The 12,657-nt window shown below is 34.4% G+C and overlaps 1 protein-coding gene across 4 annotated transcripts in view; it reads right to left on the bottom strand.

Moving 5' to 3' along the window:
• LOC106469070 (DNA polymerase kappa-like) overlaps positions 1-11,394 on the bottom strand; it is an 85,410-nt gene extending 74,016 nt beyond the window's left edge. For 3 of the 4 annotated variants that reach the window (XM_022397473.1, XM_022397476.1, XM_022397475.1), the window contains exons 1-3: positions 11,170-11,394; positions 9,505-9,698; positions 2,047-2,162 (exon numbers count right to left, since the gene is read on the bottom strand). In XM_022397473.1, coding sequence (XP_022253181.1) covers positions 2,047-2,155 — 109 coding nt within the window. In that variant the 5' untranslated portion in view covers positions 2,156-2,162; positions 9,505-9,698; positions 11,170-11,394. Of the gene's footprint in view, positions 1-2,046; positions 2,163-8,471; positions 8,609-9,504; positions 9,699-11,169 lie in introns of those variants that run through there. The other variant, XM_022397474.1, reaches the window with a different exon arrangement.
• Positions 11,395-12,657: the final 1,263 nt, after the last annotated feature.

Here is a 12,657-nt window from a genome sequence, read left to right as displayed (position 1 = left end):
GTCTTTTGTTTTTCCTCCAACAACTGCTGCAATCTCTCTTCTTGTTTAATTTCTCGTTATTCTTGTTTCTTTTCTTGTTTAATTTCTCGTTCTTCTTGTTTCTTTTCTTTTTCCTCTCACAACTGTTGTAATTTCTCTTCTCGTTCTTCTTGTTTCTTTTGCTGTTCTTGTATTGCTGCCATCAAGTCTGCTAGGCTGTAGTTTGATTTGCCGCTTCTCGTTTCCATTTTCTTTTTATCCCACTTCTGACACCAATTTGTTACGTCTCCGTTTGTTAATTAATTTTCCGTAACTTCGTTCCGACGAAACTTTAGCGACACAAGTCCTTACTTAATAAAACTGGTTTATTCTTCCTGAATATAACTTCACGATACACTTGATTTCAACATTCGCGCTAAAACAAACGCTATAACGAACGTTAACTTCAACAATACTTTCTCACTACAGATCAATTACTCACTACCTACACACACATTGATCCCGTCACGTTGTGACCATCTTATATATACTAGACTACCCTATATCTAGTAATCTTCCGACAATTCACGAAGTTACAAGATATTACCAGAAAGCAGGGGGTGTGACACTAGTCATGTGACCTCGCTGACGCAACAATATCATTTCGTAAAGAGACTAAAATTGTACACACTATTTATTACAAGTTAAGCATAACAATAATTTTATATTTAAAAAAATATCTCTTGACTTGTAATCAATAAGTCTATAAATATATCCTCAAATTTTGTTAGCTTTACTACTAGCTACAGACCACTACTTTAACAGCTTAACCCTACTGACTCGGGTCATAGGCCATGTCATCGCGTTTGTTGACTTGCATTCAAAAGTTTATTGCACTACTGTTTTATGAAATTGTGTTAATAAGTTTCATATCAAATTGTAGATTACAAATCAAATTTTAGTATTATACATTAGTTCATTTCTTAAAAGTTTATATTAAATGAACACACCTAAATATTGATTTTTGTGTGTCTAAGTAGTGCTTTGTTGAATGCAGCATTGGTTCAAATTATATGTATGTGATGTCCAAGTACAAAGTCTATAGTTTTATACAAATTAGGAATTCAAATTACCTATATTGATAAGCTAGAATATAAAATAATGAACCTCCTATCTTTTCTATCTGCTGAGATATCGCTCATGTACTGAAACACACACAGTGGCCCTGCCACCTCTTTCCACTTTCAGAAACACTTCCTTATGTACACTTACTTCAGTCTATGATGTGTGAATAACCAATCAAAAGCTCAGAATGTTTCCCTAGTGGCTTTCTCAGCCATTTTGAAGTATTATGATATCAACTCTTTCTTTTGAAATAAGACTTCAAGCTAGTAATTTGAGTCTTTAGTTGCCTCGAAATTTCATATTTCTTTAGACCCAAGTACAGCTTAGTTGCTGAGTTTGATAAATTATAGTGGAATTCTATGGTATTGATGTAGTAATTTATTATTTTCAGTTATTTCAAATGTATATATATATATATAAAACCTAAAAAAAATTATTTTGTTTCACATCTTCCACGTGAGAAATCTGATAAGGCTTAACAACCTATGTCAAGCAGCAAACGAGTACAAAGTTCGTAACTAGAAGAGATAATTTTTGCTCTACTTCTTTATCTACTGTTCTATGTTGTAAGAAAAAAATTTAAGAACTTATTTGTAAATAGTAATAATGAATGTACATATATAATGTATTATAACAGAAATGTGACAGTATTTTACAAAATACTAGTCCACTAAAACCTTTTACCTTAACAATAAAGCTCATTTTTAATCATTGTTCAATTAAGTTTTAAAATCTGTACTATTTGTTTATATTCTTAAAGCTTAAATATCCAAATTCAAGGTTTTACCTTAACAATAAAGCTCATTTTTAATCATTGTTCAATTAAGTTTTAAAATCTGTACTATGTGTTTATATTTTCATCATTTTAAAGGAGAACATCTCTTCAAGTAATATACACACATATTTATATACATTTAATCAATAAAACAAGTAAAACGCCGTGTCAGTAAATTTATAATTTACCAATCTTCACATTGCTGCTTGGAGCTGAGCCTGTTTCCAGCTTTATAGGAATTTCTTCTTGACTCTTTACTACAAACGAATTCTTTGATTCTGTTGGAGTGATATTCATGTTGATTCTAATTTAAAACAAAACTGCATTTAGATTCTCAAACTTTCTCACATCAAAACCATTAAAACAATACAGTTTCAACCTAGGATGCTTTAAGTAATTATAATAATAGTTTTTTTGCACTTCCAAATTTTCTTATGTTTTCACATACTTATAAATATGGAAGCTTTATAAGAACACTGACAAAAAACTGATAATACAAAACTTATTCTTCTACCAATATGTTTATGAAAAGAGCCTTATAATAGAATGAAAAATACCTAGCACAAATATATTTGCTATATGAAATACCCTAAATCCTTTCAAAATAACATAATGATTGAAAATTCTATGAAACACAAGAATGACATCACTCAGTTTAACTCTATCCCATTAACAATCCTTTGTTTTCTCTGCATCAACCACCCTACAGTCCAGTTAGTAGTGTTTCACCTGCCACAGTTAATTAAAATTACCATTAATTTCACCTTTCCGTAACTACTTTAGAATATCTTTTAATATGGCATATTCAGGTAATTTTTCTAAATTTTTTTTGTAAACAGGTGATCTAGATATAGTTACGACATCCTTCGAAAGTGGACATCAAAAGGTGTAAATATGTTCTAACTGTGAAGGTCAGATAGAGCAACAGCTATATCACAGAAGTTTGCATCAGTTTGGCCTTTTGCCACTTTCTGGAGTGGGGCTGGCTATCTTATGGAGTAACACACATACAAGTTGCTATAAACTGAGCGTTCTCTCCCTTGAATATCACATGAAGCTAACAATTTCCCAATGCTCCTTGAATTTCACTTTTGGCACTTAAACATTTAAAAGGGTGTGTCTCATTGGCACAAAAAATATCACAGTGATCAACTCATACTAGATAAAACAACACTGTCATTTCTGACCAGTATAAAGAGGATTGTACTCTGGGCATAAATCAAGATTTAATTTTTTGCATCATGAATTTAAGATTTTGTGGCCTAAAACCATTGCAAATGCAGAATTTCTTTTGCTTGCTTATATTATCTGTTAACTTGTAGATTATTTGGATGATGCCTACTAAGTTGTCAAACTATTAACCACCAAAATTGAAATTGTACTGGACATATACAGACATTTAAGGCTTATACATTTATATATATATATACATGCCTTAAATGTCTGTATAGATGTTAATATTACTATTACTTGCCTTATACTATATCTAGGCCAATATTAACATAGTGAGTAGCAATGAAACAGGTGTTCTAATACTAAGCAGGAGGTCTACATACAGGTCTGGGCAACACTGATGAAGACTTGAATGCTGGAAATCAAGGTTATATAACACTTTATGTTTAGAATCACTGCTACAATGGAAGTTAATATTTTCCTACACTGAAAATATATTTCCAATAGATACTTACCTATTCTCACAGTCACAGCTACTCTCGATTTGACTACCCTCTGGTGCACAAATTTTTGGTTGCCATTCTAGTATATTTTTGCATAATTTCTAACATAGCCTAGTGCTAATAAACAGTAAACTAGGCCTACACTACAGTATAGCACATGGTCATAACCTATAGATCACACATCGTAACACACTGCCTTGCACAACTCGCTACTTGTAATTCAGTAATGTTAATCCTAGCTAGCTAATGTAGTAGACCTAAGCCTTTGGTGGGTTTGCACATAAAATTTATCGAGCTGTTATTATTGACATATCCTACTTCCATTCATTCTCTAAACAAGAGCCTACAGGTGTGAGGTCACAATGAAAGGGCGGAATAAGGTAACAATTCCAAATCTATAAAGAAAAGGATTGTGTGTAGAGTGGCTAGGGTGCGTCAGACTGTATGTAGGAGGTCAACTCCAGTCCACACCAGTGGCACTGGGAGGAACTCGACCAGCCCATGGAAGGAGGAGAGCCCTCAACCATTCACTTCAAGCGTGGAACCAGAAGGGAAGATGGGACTCTGTTCTGAGAACCTAAACCATCTTGTGTGCAAATCCAGCACAAACTACAACAATAAACCTCGGGAATGTACATTCTAATGATGTCAGGAAAATGGAAATGCAACTTGGAGAGTCAATTCCAGTCCAAAACCAATCAGCATTGGGGATGTAACATCCAATCTGTAGTAGGAGGAAGTTGCCAACCCACTCACATGTGAAGACTTATAATGGCTGGTCCAGCTCTAACCAAAACCAGTTGCCCAGGGACTGTATTCAGCAGTAATAGGAGGGAGGGGCAAACTGCAAAACAGACAGAAAAATCCAGTCCAGATTGGCAGCATCTGGAATAAAACATCAGACCAGCAGCAGGAGGATAGTCATGCCTTCTACAAAGGCAGAAAACCACCACCCTACTCTTGACTGAGTAGAATTTTGCACACTCAGGAGGGTTCCTACATGATTCACTACCCCAGCAGCCAGCAGCCAGGAGCTGGTGAGTGGTAAGGGCTCCAATATACTCTTCTGGAAGAAGGGGAGGGGAGGAAACACGTTGGGGAGTCTAGAGAAAGAGCAATGGGTGACCATGAAACACTATTTTGAAAAGCAGATTGTTCCTGATTCGGCAATCTAAAGAACGTTAGGGATGGGAAGCAATTACTTTCTGCTTTACTCCTGTTAGTTCATGAGTGCATATATTTATGACACAATATGCCATGAGGAAGAAACTACAAACAGTCTTGTGGAATACTCCATCTCAATAGTGAGCGTGATAGATCTTATAAATTTCATGGTGTAGATTTTGGATATCAGTAAACCTGGATAGGCACCACATTCACGACAGAGTGGGATCCATTCAATGTAAAGTAAGCCCCTGAACAAAATAATGAAATAAAATAACTTACTCATTCAGAGTTGTACAGACACATGGAGAATGGCTTCAAGGGGAAGACCATATAAGGTTGAGCAGGAAACTGCCAGATGGTGTAAGTAGTGGGACTCAAAAGTGTAGGGAGTGGTCAACATGTCAGTCTGGATAATCTGCTCCATAGAAGGACGGAAATGAACAGCCAAGGACAGTGTGAAGTGATCGTTTGGTTTATTTTGAATTTTGTACAAAGCTACACAATGGCTATCTGCACTAGCCATCCCTAATTTAGCAGTGAAAGACTGGAAGGAAGGCAGCTAGTCGTCACCATCCACCGCCAACTCTTTGGTTACTCTTTTGCCAATAAATAGTTGGATTGACTCTTACATTATAGTGCCTTCACAGCTGAAAGGGAGAGCATGTTTGGTTGGATGGGGATTTGAAGCCGTGACCTGCAGATTGTAAGTTCACCACCTTAATCACCTGGCCATGTGAGGTGATGGATCTGATGGGACAAGACACAGAACAATTGGCAAGATTCAGGAGAAAGGTAGGAATATGCAATAGGGATAACCTGATAAACCCAACTAGTAAGGGTAATAGAAGAAATATCACAAGAAATGGGTGGATTCCAATGGATAAACAAATAGGAGAGAGAATCATTGAAATGTGCTTTGTTCAACATTTAACCCAGTAAAGCATTGACCAGACCAGAAGATGATCCGGATTTGAATGGGATTAAGTATGGGATATGGAAGGAAGGGAAATAACTGGAGAGGAAAATCCATGGCAAAAATGAAATGTGGATGACAGGGCTGCCCTATAACCTGAAATGGTTGAAAAGGACATACCCTTGTCAAACAACCATGTAAAATATCAGATACTCGAGGAAGGGAAGAATCCATGATGGATAGACCAATGACGGAATATTCTCCACCAAAATTGATACACAGACATAGATCAGGAATGGATAGTGTGAGACAAGAGGGATGCTATACTACAAATGTGGATAGTCCTGAACACATGGCACACTAGCCCCCACATGTAATTAATCTGCAAAACATTGGGCCTGAATCCAAATATCAAGCAAAGTAGGGAAAAACAAAACTCAGAACTAGGTGCTAGAATTAATAAGAAAGGGGAAGGATCAAATGACATATGTGACAAAGACAAAAAACACAACATACCTGTGATATCAAGTCTAAAAATGATGACTGAGGTCTAAGTGCTTCAACAGACTGAAAATATGCCTGCACAGCAAAGGAGGCTGTCCAAGTCCACATTATCTTGATCTAACTCCTCAGGTAATGGCAGAATTGCTTGTAGACTGGGAGATATCTCAGCCCACAGGAAAGAAGCCATTGTCACAGGCTGTTGAACACTGGTACCGTTGGTAGCCATTGTAGTCATTATATTAAATTGTCTGTCTTGAATATGTCATTTAGAATAGCCATTGCTCTAATTAATCTACAGACTTGGGAATATTGTCGTAGGATACCCTTGTCTGAGTTGAAAGTGTGGTATAACATTATTCTTGCTGTACTTGTCCGGGCAAGTGTTTGGAAAGCTGCTTTACCCCCAGTGGTCAATTGAACTAACAAGTAAGTTTTGTGTTAAATCATACACATTCATGCAAGGTGTGTTTTAGTTATTTCACTTGTGTGTATTTTCCTAGGTTCAATAAATTCTCTGCATAATATTTTGGGAATATGTTGTATCATGGACACTTCTGGTTATCAATTGGATATCAGTGTATTTGAATACCATACCCTAACCCTGCAGATGATTTTCTTAGCTAATCTTCTATGTGGCACCTTATCAATTTTTTTATTTTTAACACCTACATACACCAAATTTCCCACCCTTTAAATAATATCCTCAAAAAAAAAGTTAACAGCTTACTAAGACAAGACTTCCTTTTAATGAATCCATATTAGTTCTCTTTAATCATATATTTCATTACATTTTGCTACAGCTTATTTAATCACACTCTAGAATTTTTCGTATTACAAAGGTAAAACTAATTGACCTATACATGTAATTTTCAAGATAAATTTTATCAATACTTTTAAAACAGGAGCAACGTTACCAACTCTCCAATGCTCAAACACCTTCCCACTAATTATTGACTACCAATAAATAAAGCACCTATCTGATGTTTGAGCTATTTGAAAAACCTTTCTGGTCCTAATACTTTATTCTATATACTTTATTTAGCATACTGCTAACAACCTCTCTTGTAAAAAGAGCACCAAGAAAAAAACACAAACTCCGCTATCTCAGTTAAAACCCCCATTAATTAAAATGGATTAAAAATTGGCTTGACAATTAAAAAGAATATGGATTTTATGAATGATAAAAGCTGCATGCCTTCAGCTGAATGCTTATACTGTTCTGGGATATATTTACACAATTTTGAGTACAGGAGTAGAAAGGTTATCAATACATTGTACAAACTTTGGTAAGGTCTCATTTGGATTTCTGTGTTCAATTCTAATCCCCCCTTTTTATAAAATATTGATTTGTTTGAAAAAATGGTAGGTTGCTAAAATGATCCCTGGTTTGAAATAGCCACCCCGGCTCAGCAGTAAGTCTGAAGGCTTATAATGCTATAAACAGGGCACTTGAGTAAGGAAGCACATTATGTTACAATAATAATAGGTAAGCAAACAATGATTTATAAGCATCAGGAAATGTTTTATTGAAGGTGGAACATACTACATGTTTTAACATATCAAAATATGTAGTATATTCCACCATCAATAAAACTTTTTCCTTATGCTCATAAATCAGTTTGCCTACTTGCTATTAAAAATGGGGTTTAAACACCCATAGTGGGCACAAAACAGATAGTCCAGTGAGTAGTTTTGAGCTTAATAACAAAAGACTAAAATTTGAACTTGTTTTTTCTGGAGTGCAAAACAACTGGTGGTGACTTGATTCAAGTGTTTAAAATTGTTATGGATTTGAATAAACTGCCAATGGAAATTATACTGAAGAGGAAATTCTCAACACATATGGAAGCTCAGGTCTAGGCTCATTATTATGCAGCATTTTCTCTCTATTAAATTTATTAACCTTTGGAGTGGTTTGCCAAATGAGGTGGTGTGTGTGGGTGCTGATAGTTCAAGTTCCTTCAAGTTTATTTTTAAGGTGAGGACTGGTTTATTAACTGAGCAACCTTAATGGTTTTCTATCACTTATTCTTTCATTTTCATTCAACAGTTTTATTAACCTTGTGTAAGAATGTTTGACTCTCAGTTTTGGTACATTACATATATAATAACGATATTAAATTCATCTAAACTGACTGTACGATGTTTGACTGGAATGCAATGTAAAACTTACAAGAAATAATTGTAACAGACAAAATAAATATTTAAGGAATCATCAAATAAGCATGCTTTACATGCAACGTATTAACAATATGAGAGGATGATTCAGCAATATTAATGAGTGTTATAATTTTAAACAATAGACTATGTACATTTATGTTTAATTCTATAAAACACTGAAAGATTTACTCACTTTAAGCTTTTTTATTTATAAACTTCTTAATCTCCTCACTTTGGGGAAATATAAACTTAGTTCAAATGCCATATTCAAATTATTTTAACATATTACATAATGTTCAGGGAAACAAAGGATCTATTGGTCCATCTTGACTGTCCCATCCTCTAAACTAAAACTATTAAATAAAAAACTCTCAAAGCCAGCCCTTATCATTCATATAGTTATCAAGCTTTATCTTAAACTCACATGAATTTACTGCCTCCACAATATCTAAAGGCAACCCATTCCAAAGGCCAACCACCCTGTTATAAAAATAAAATTGCCTAAAGCCAAGTAAAAAAAAAAAACTTCAGCAATGAAGTTTTTGAAAAAAGGGAAGGATGTCCTTTTTATTTAATAACCTCTTTAAGAAAGCTTGCATCCTTTTTTTTTCATGATTGTTGCTTGTTTTCAAAGGGTTGTTTAATTTTTCATCAAAACAATACAGAATTTATGACAAATAAAAAAAAATGGCAAAATGAATCAACTATGTTCATCCCATTTTTTATTCAGAAGTTATCTTTGTTTCTTTGTATGATCGAAAAACAATAATTAAAAGTCATGTGATGCAGCTGCAAAAAAGGAAGTAGACAGGGATGTTAAACATGTATTTTTTTTTACTTAGCCTTAGCTAAAGATGACTCCTATCCTGTCAAAATTTATATTTGTGTCCCCTAATCCTACCATTCTTACAATTAAGTATGAAAAACAATTTATGCATCAGCACTTTTAATTCCCTTAACAATCTTAAACACCTCAATCAAATTCCCTACAACTCTTTTTTTTTTGAAGAGAAAATAATTTCAGAGATTTTAACCTTTTCTTGTATGATAATCCCTCCATCCCAGGCACCATTCTAGTAGCCCTCCTCTGAACCCTTTCCAACAATTCAATGTCCTTCCTAAAGTAAGGAGCCCAAGACTGAACACAATACTCCAAGTGTGGCCTAACCAGTGACCTATACAATGAAACTATAACCTCTTTACTCATATTCAATATTTCTTTTTACCTTTGCCTTGTGTCCTCCACTTTTCTCACTTGTCGAGGAGGGGGTGGAGGGTGAAGCAGCAGGAAGCAGCTGTGCACTGGCTAATATAAGCTTCCTCTCTGTGTCTTTAATGTCTTTGAAGGTGACATTTAAATGCATCTACAATGTTCACAGAAACTGCTTCAATTGGAAGATTATTCCATGCATCAAGTACTCTTTGAAAGAAAAATAACTTCATTAAATACAATCTGAAATTTATATACAGTTCTAGAATTATTAACTGTAAAGAAATCTGCAACATTTAATCCTTCAAGGCCTTTAAAAAATTTTAAAGACCTCAATAACAATGTAGATACAATTTAAAATCCTATTTGCCCTACTACTAGCAACAGCACACTGCTTGATTGGCTTAACAGATTGATCAACCACTATACCAAGATCCCTTTCTTTCATAACACTTTTAAGGTTATTCCCATTCAAATTATGACAACCCACATCCATTTTCTCACATTTATTATAATTAAAGCCCATCTTTCATTTATTTCCTTTTGTAAATCAGTAGCATCTTCCTCACAGCCAGCAACACCCAAGACCTTAATATCATCAGCATATTAAATTAATTTATGATCATTCCTTCATCTATGTCACTGACATAAATTAAAATGAACAAAGGTCCTAAGACTGACACTTGTGACATAAAATTATTCCAGTTTGACTGAACTGCATTTATAACATCCCTCTGCTTTCTTCCATCCAGCCAATTAGCTAACTTATCCCCCACACCTATAGAGATAATTTTTACAAGCCTTTTATTAGTTTTATGTCCCATCTTGTCATATGCTTTCTACGTATGTTCCGACTATTGCATTCATGTCTACTTTGAGAAGAAAGAGAAATGATAGATTTTTTTTCCTACAACACAAGCACAGTAGTAAATTCCACAAAATCCAGCCATTTGTGTTTCAGCCTTTATCACACCTATGAAGTGTTAATGTAGTAGATCTAAATGTAAAACAAAAATTTACCCCCTTTTTACTTTTAGTACCGTATATTGCATAGGCCAAAGAAGGGAGACAAAATTTAAAATTATCTTTAGAGAACTGACAATTTTTTGAACTTGTTTCATGATATAAATGGAAGTTACTTCTATGCTTACTTAGTACAATCTAATGAATAATTATTGAATTATGCTTAGTAGTAGTACTGCTACTAGTAGTACTCAGGACGTTTGTTCTTTTCCATTCTTAAATTTTAAAACAACTTCAAGTTGTGAAGCAGTCTACATTAAGAACTTATGTCTGAAGTTATTCTAAATGGCGCGATTATTTTAGCTTTACACAAACACTGTAAGTGTAACACTAACACCTAGAAAATAACTTAATAAAAAAATAGTGGTGTATATATTCATAATTCTACCTTTTATTTTCACTTTTTAAATAGCTAACAGTACCTATAAAGTTCAACGCAACATTCAGAGAAGTGACCATTTGGTTTTTCAAAGCTGTCTCTTCACACCTATCGCAAAAGTTAACAAAGTAGTAATGAGTTAAAAGTTATACAATTGAGAGTTTGAATATAATGTAAGTTTACACTTATGCCGTTTAGTGGCCGCAATTTACGTTTTGTAAAGAACATACATTAACACTTACAAGTTACAGTGACACTCAGTAAACATAAAAAAATTACCTTGAAAACTTCCTCACAGGCCCAGGAGATCAGCGATAAGACTGAAGTGAAAGGTTATAAATATAATATAATGCTAAAAACCATGTTTCGATATCCCTGATAGTCGAGTACAGTTAATGAGAACAACAAACAAACAAGCTGAGTACTTTGTTTTCACACTAGTTTGAAACTAGTTTCATACTTTGTTTTCGTAGAAAAACGAGTTAACAGTACAATAACTTGCTTAAATTGTTTTATAAATTCTGCAAACATCTAAGATGAAATTTACGCGCCATAACATCGAATAACGTGTTTCAAAAGTAATCAGATTATGATTGGTTCATATCTGCTATGAGATTCAATAAAATACACTACATAAGCAAAAATGACAAATATCTATAGGGTTTTTAATCCATTTTATTTCACCATATAGTAACCTAAATTAATTTCGGTATGTTAATAATTGTCAGATTTTATGTATGTATGAGCCATATTATTTACAATAGGTTTTTGTGACTTGTTGGCGATAAATGTCAACAATAAACAAACAGTCTACTTGTTTTAAATTAATATATTAAAGAAACTCAAACGTTTATACAAGTGTTCGTTACACAGTGTAACTTACACTGTTGATTATCAAAGTTTTATAAGGAGCTTTAAATAATTATATCTTTTTCGACAAAGTCCACACAGGCTGGTTCAGTTACTTTACAACACAATTTGACAACGTAAATTACTCTTCCTGCTCTGTTATTACAGTACAATCTGCTATACTTTCACTTTAAAAAAAAAAAAAAAATTTAGCGCAGATAGCCCTCGTGTAGCTTTGCGCGAAATTCAAAACAAACAAACAAACAAAACTTTAAAATCACCACTATAACTGTTGGTTACCACAGCTGTATCTAGAGCTTTAAAAAATTGTCTCGTTTCGTCAAAGTCCACACAGGCTGGTTCAGTTACTTTACACCACAATTTGACAACATGAATTATTCTTCTTGCTCTGTTATTACAGTACAGTACAGTACATGTCCTATAGGCCATCAACAGTGGAGGGAGTAAGACATTCCAGTCATCTTGGTGGCTATTACAAAACTTTGCCAATTCCTGTCCAAGTGTCCAGTTGTACTTTTCTACCATCCCATCAGACTGTGGGTGAAGTGGCGTTGTTCTGGTCTTTTGTATCCCAAAAAACTTGCAGCATTCATGGAACACAGCTACTTCAAAGTTACGGCCTTGATCTGAATGCAGTTCATACGACATACCAAACCTGAAGAAGAAATCACTAATAGCCATTGCTACAGTTGTAGCTTTCTGATTTGGTATTGCATATGCCTCAGTCCACTTGGTGAAATAATCCATCACCACACAAATGTACTTGTTTCCAGCACGAGTTTGAGGCAATGTGAATGGCTACTCTTTCCATTGGAGCGCCAAATTGATATAACTTCATTGGAGCACGTCCCTTATGCTTGGGTCGCCTTTTAGCCCAACATGTACTGCATGTCCTGC

The sequence above is a fragment of the Limulus polyphemus genome, unplaced genomic scaffold, assembly GCF_000517525.1.
Source record: "Limulus polyphemus unplaced genomic scaffold, Limulus_polyphemus-2.1.2 Scaffold3286, whole genome shotgun sequence".
In the NCBI taxonomy this organism is placed as follows: Eukaryota; Metazoa; Arthropoda; class Merostomata; order Xiphosura; family Limulidae; genus Limulus; species Limulus polyphemus.
The sequence above is the reverse complement of the archived record's forward strand: the minus strand, read 5'-3'. Positions and strand labels throughout refer to the sequence as shown.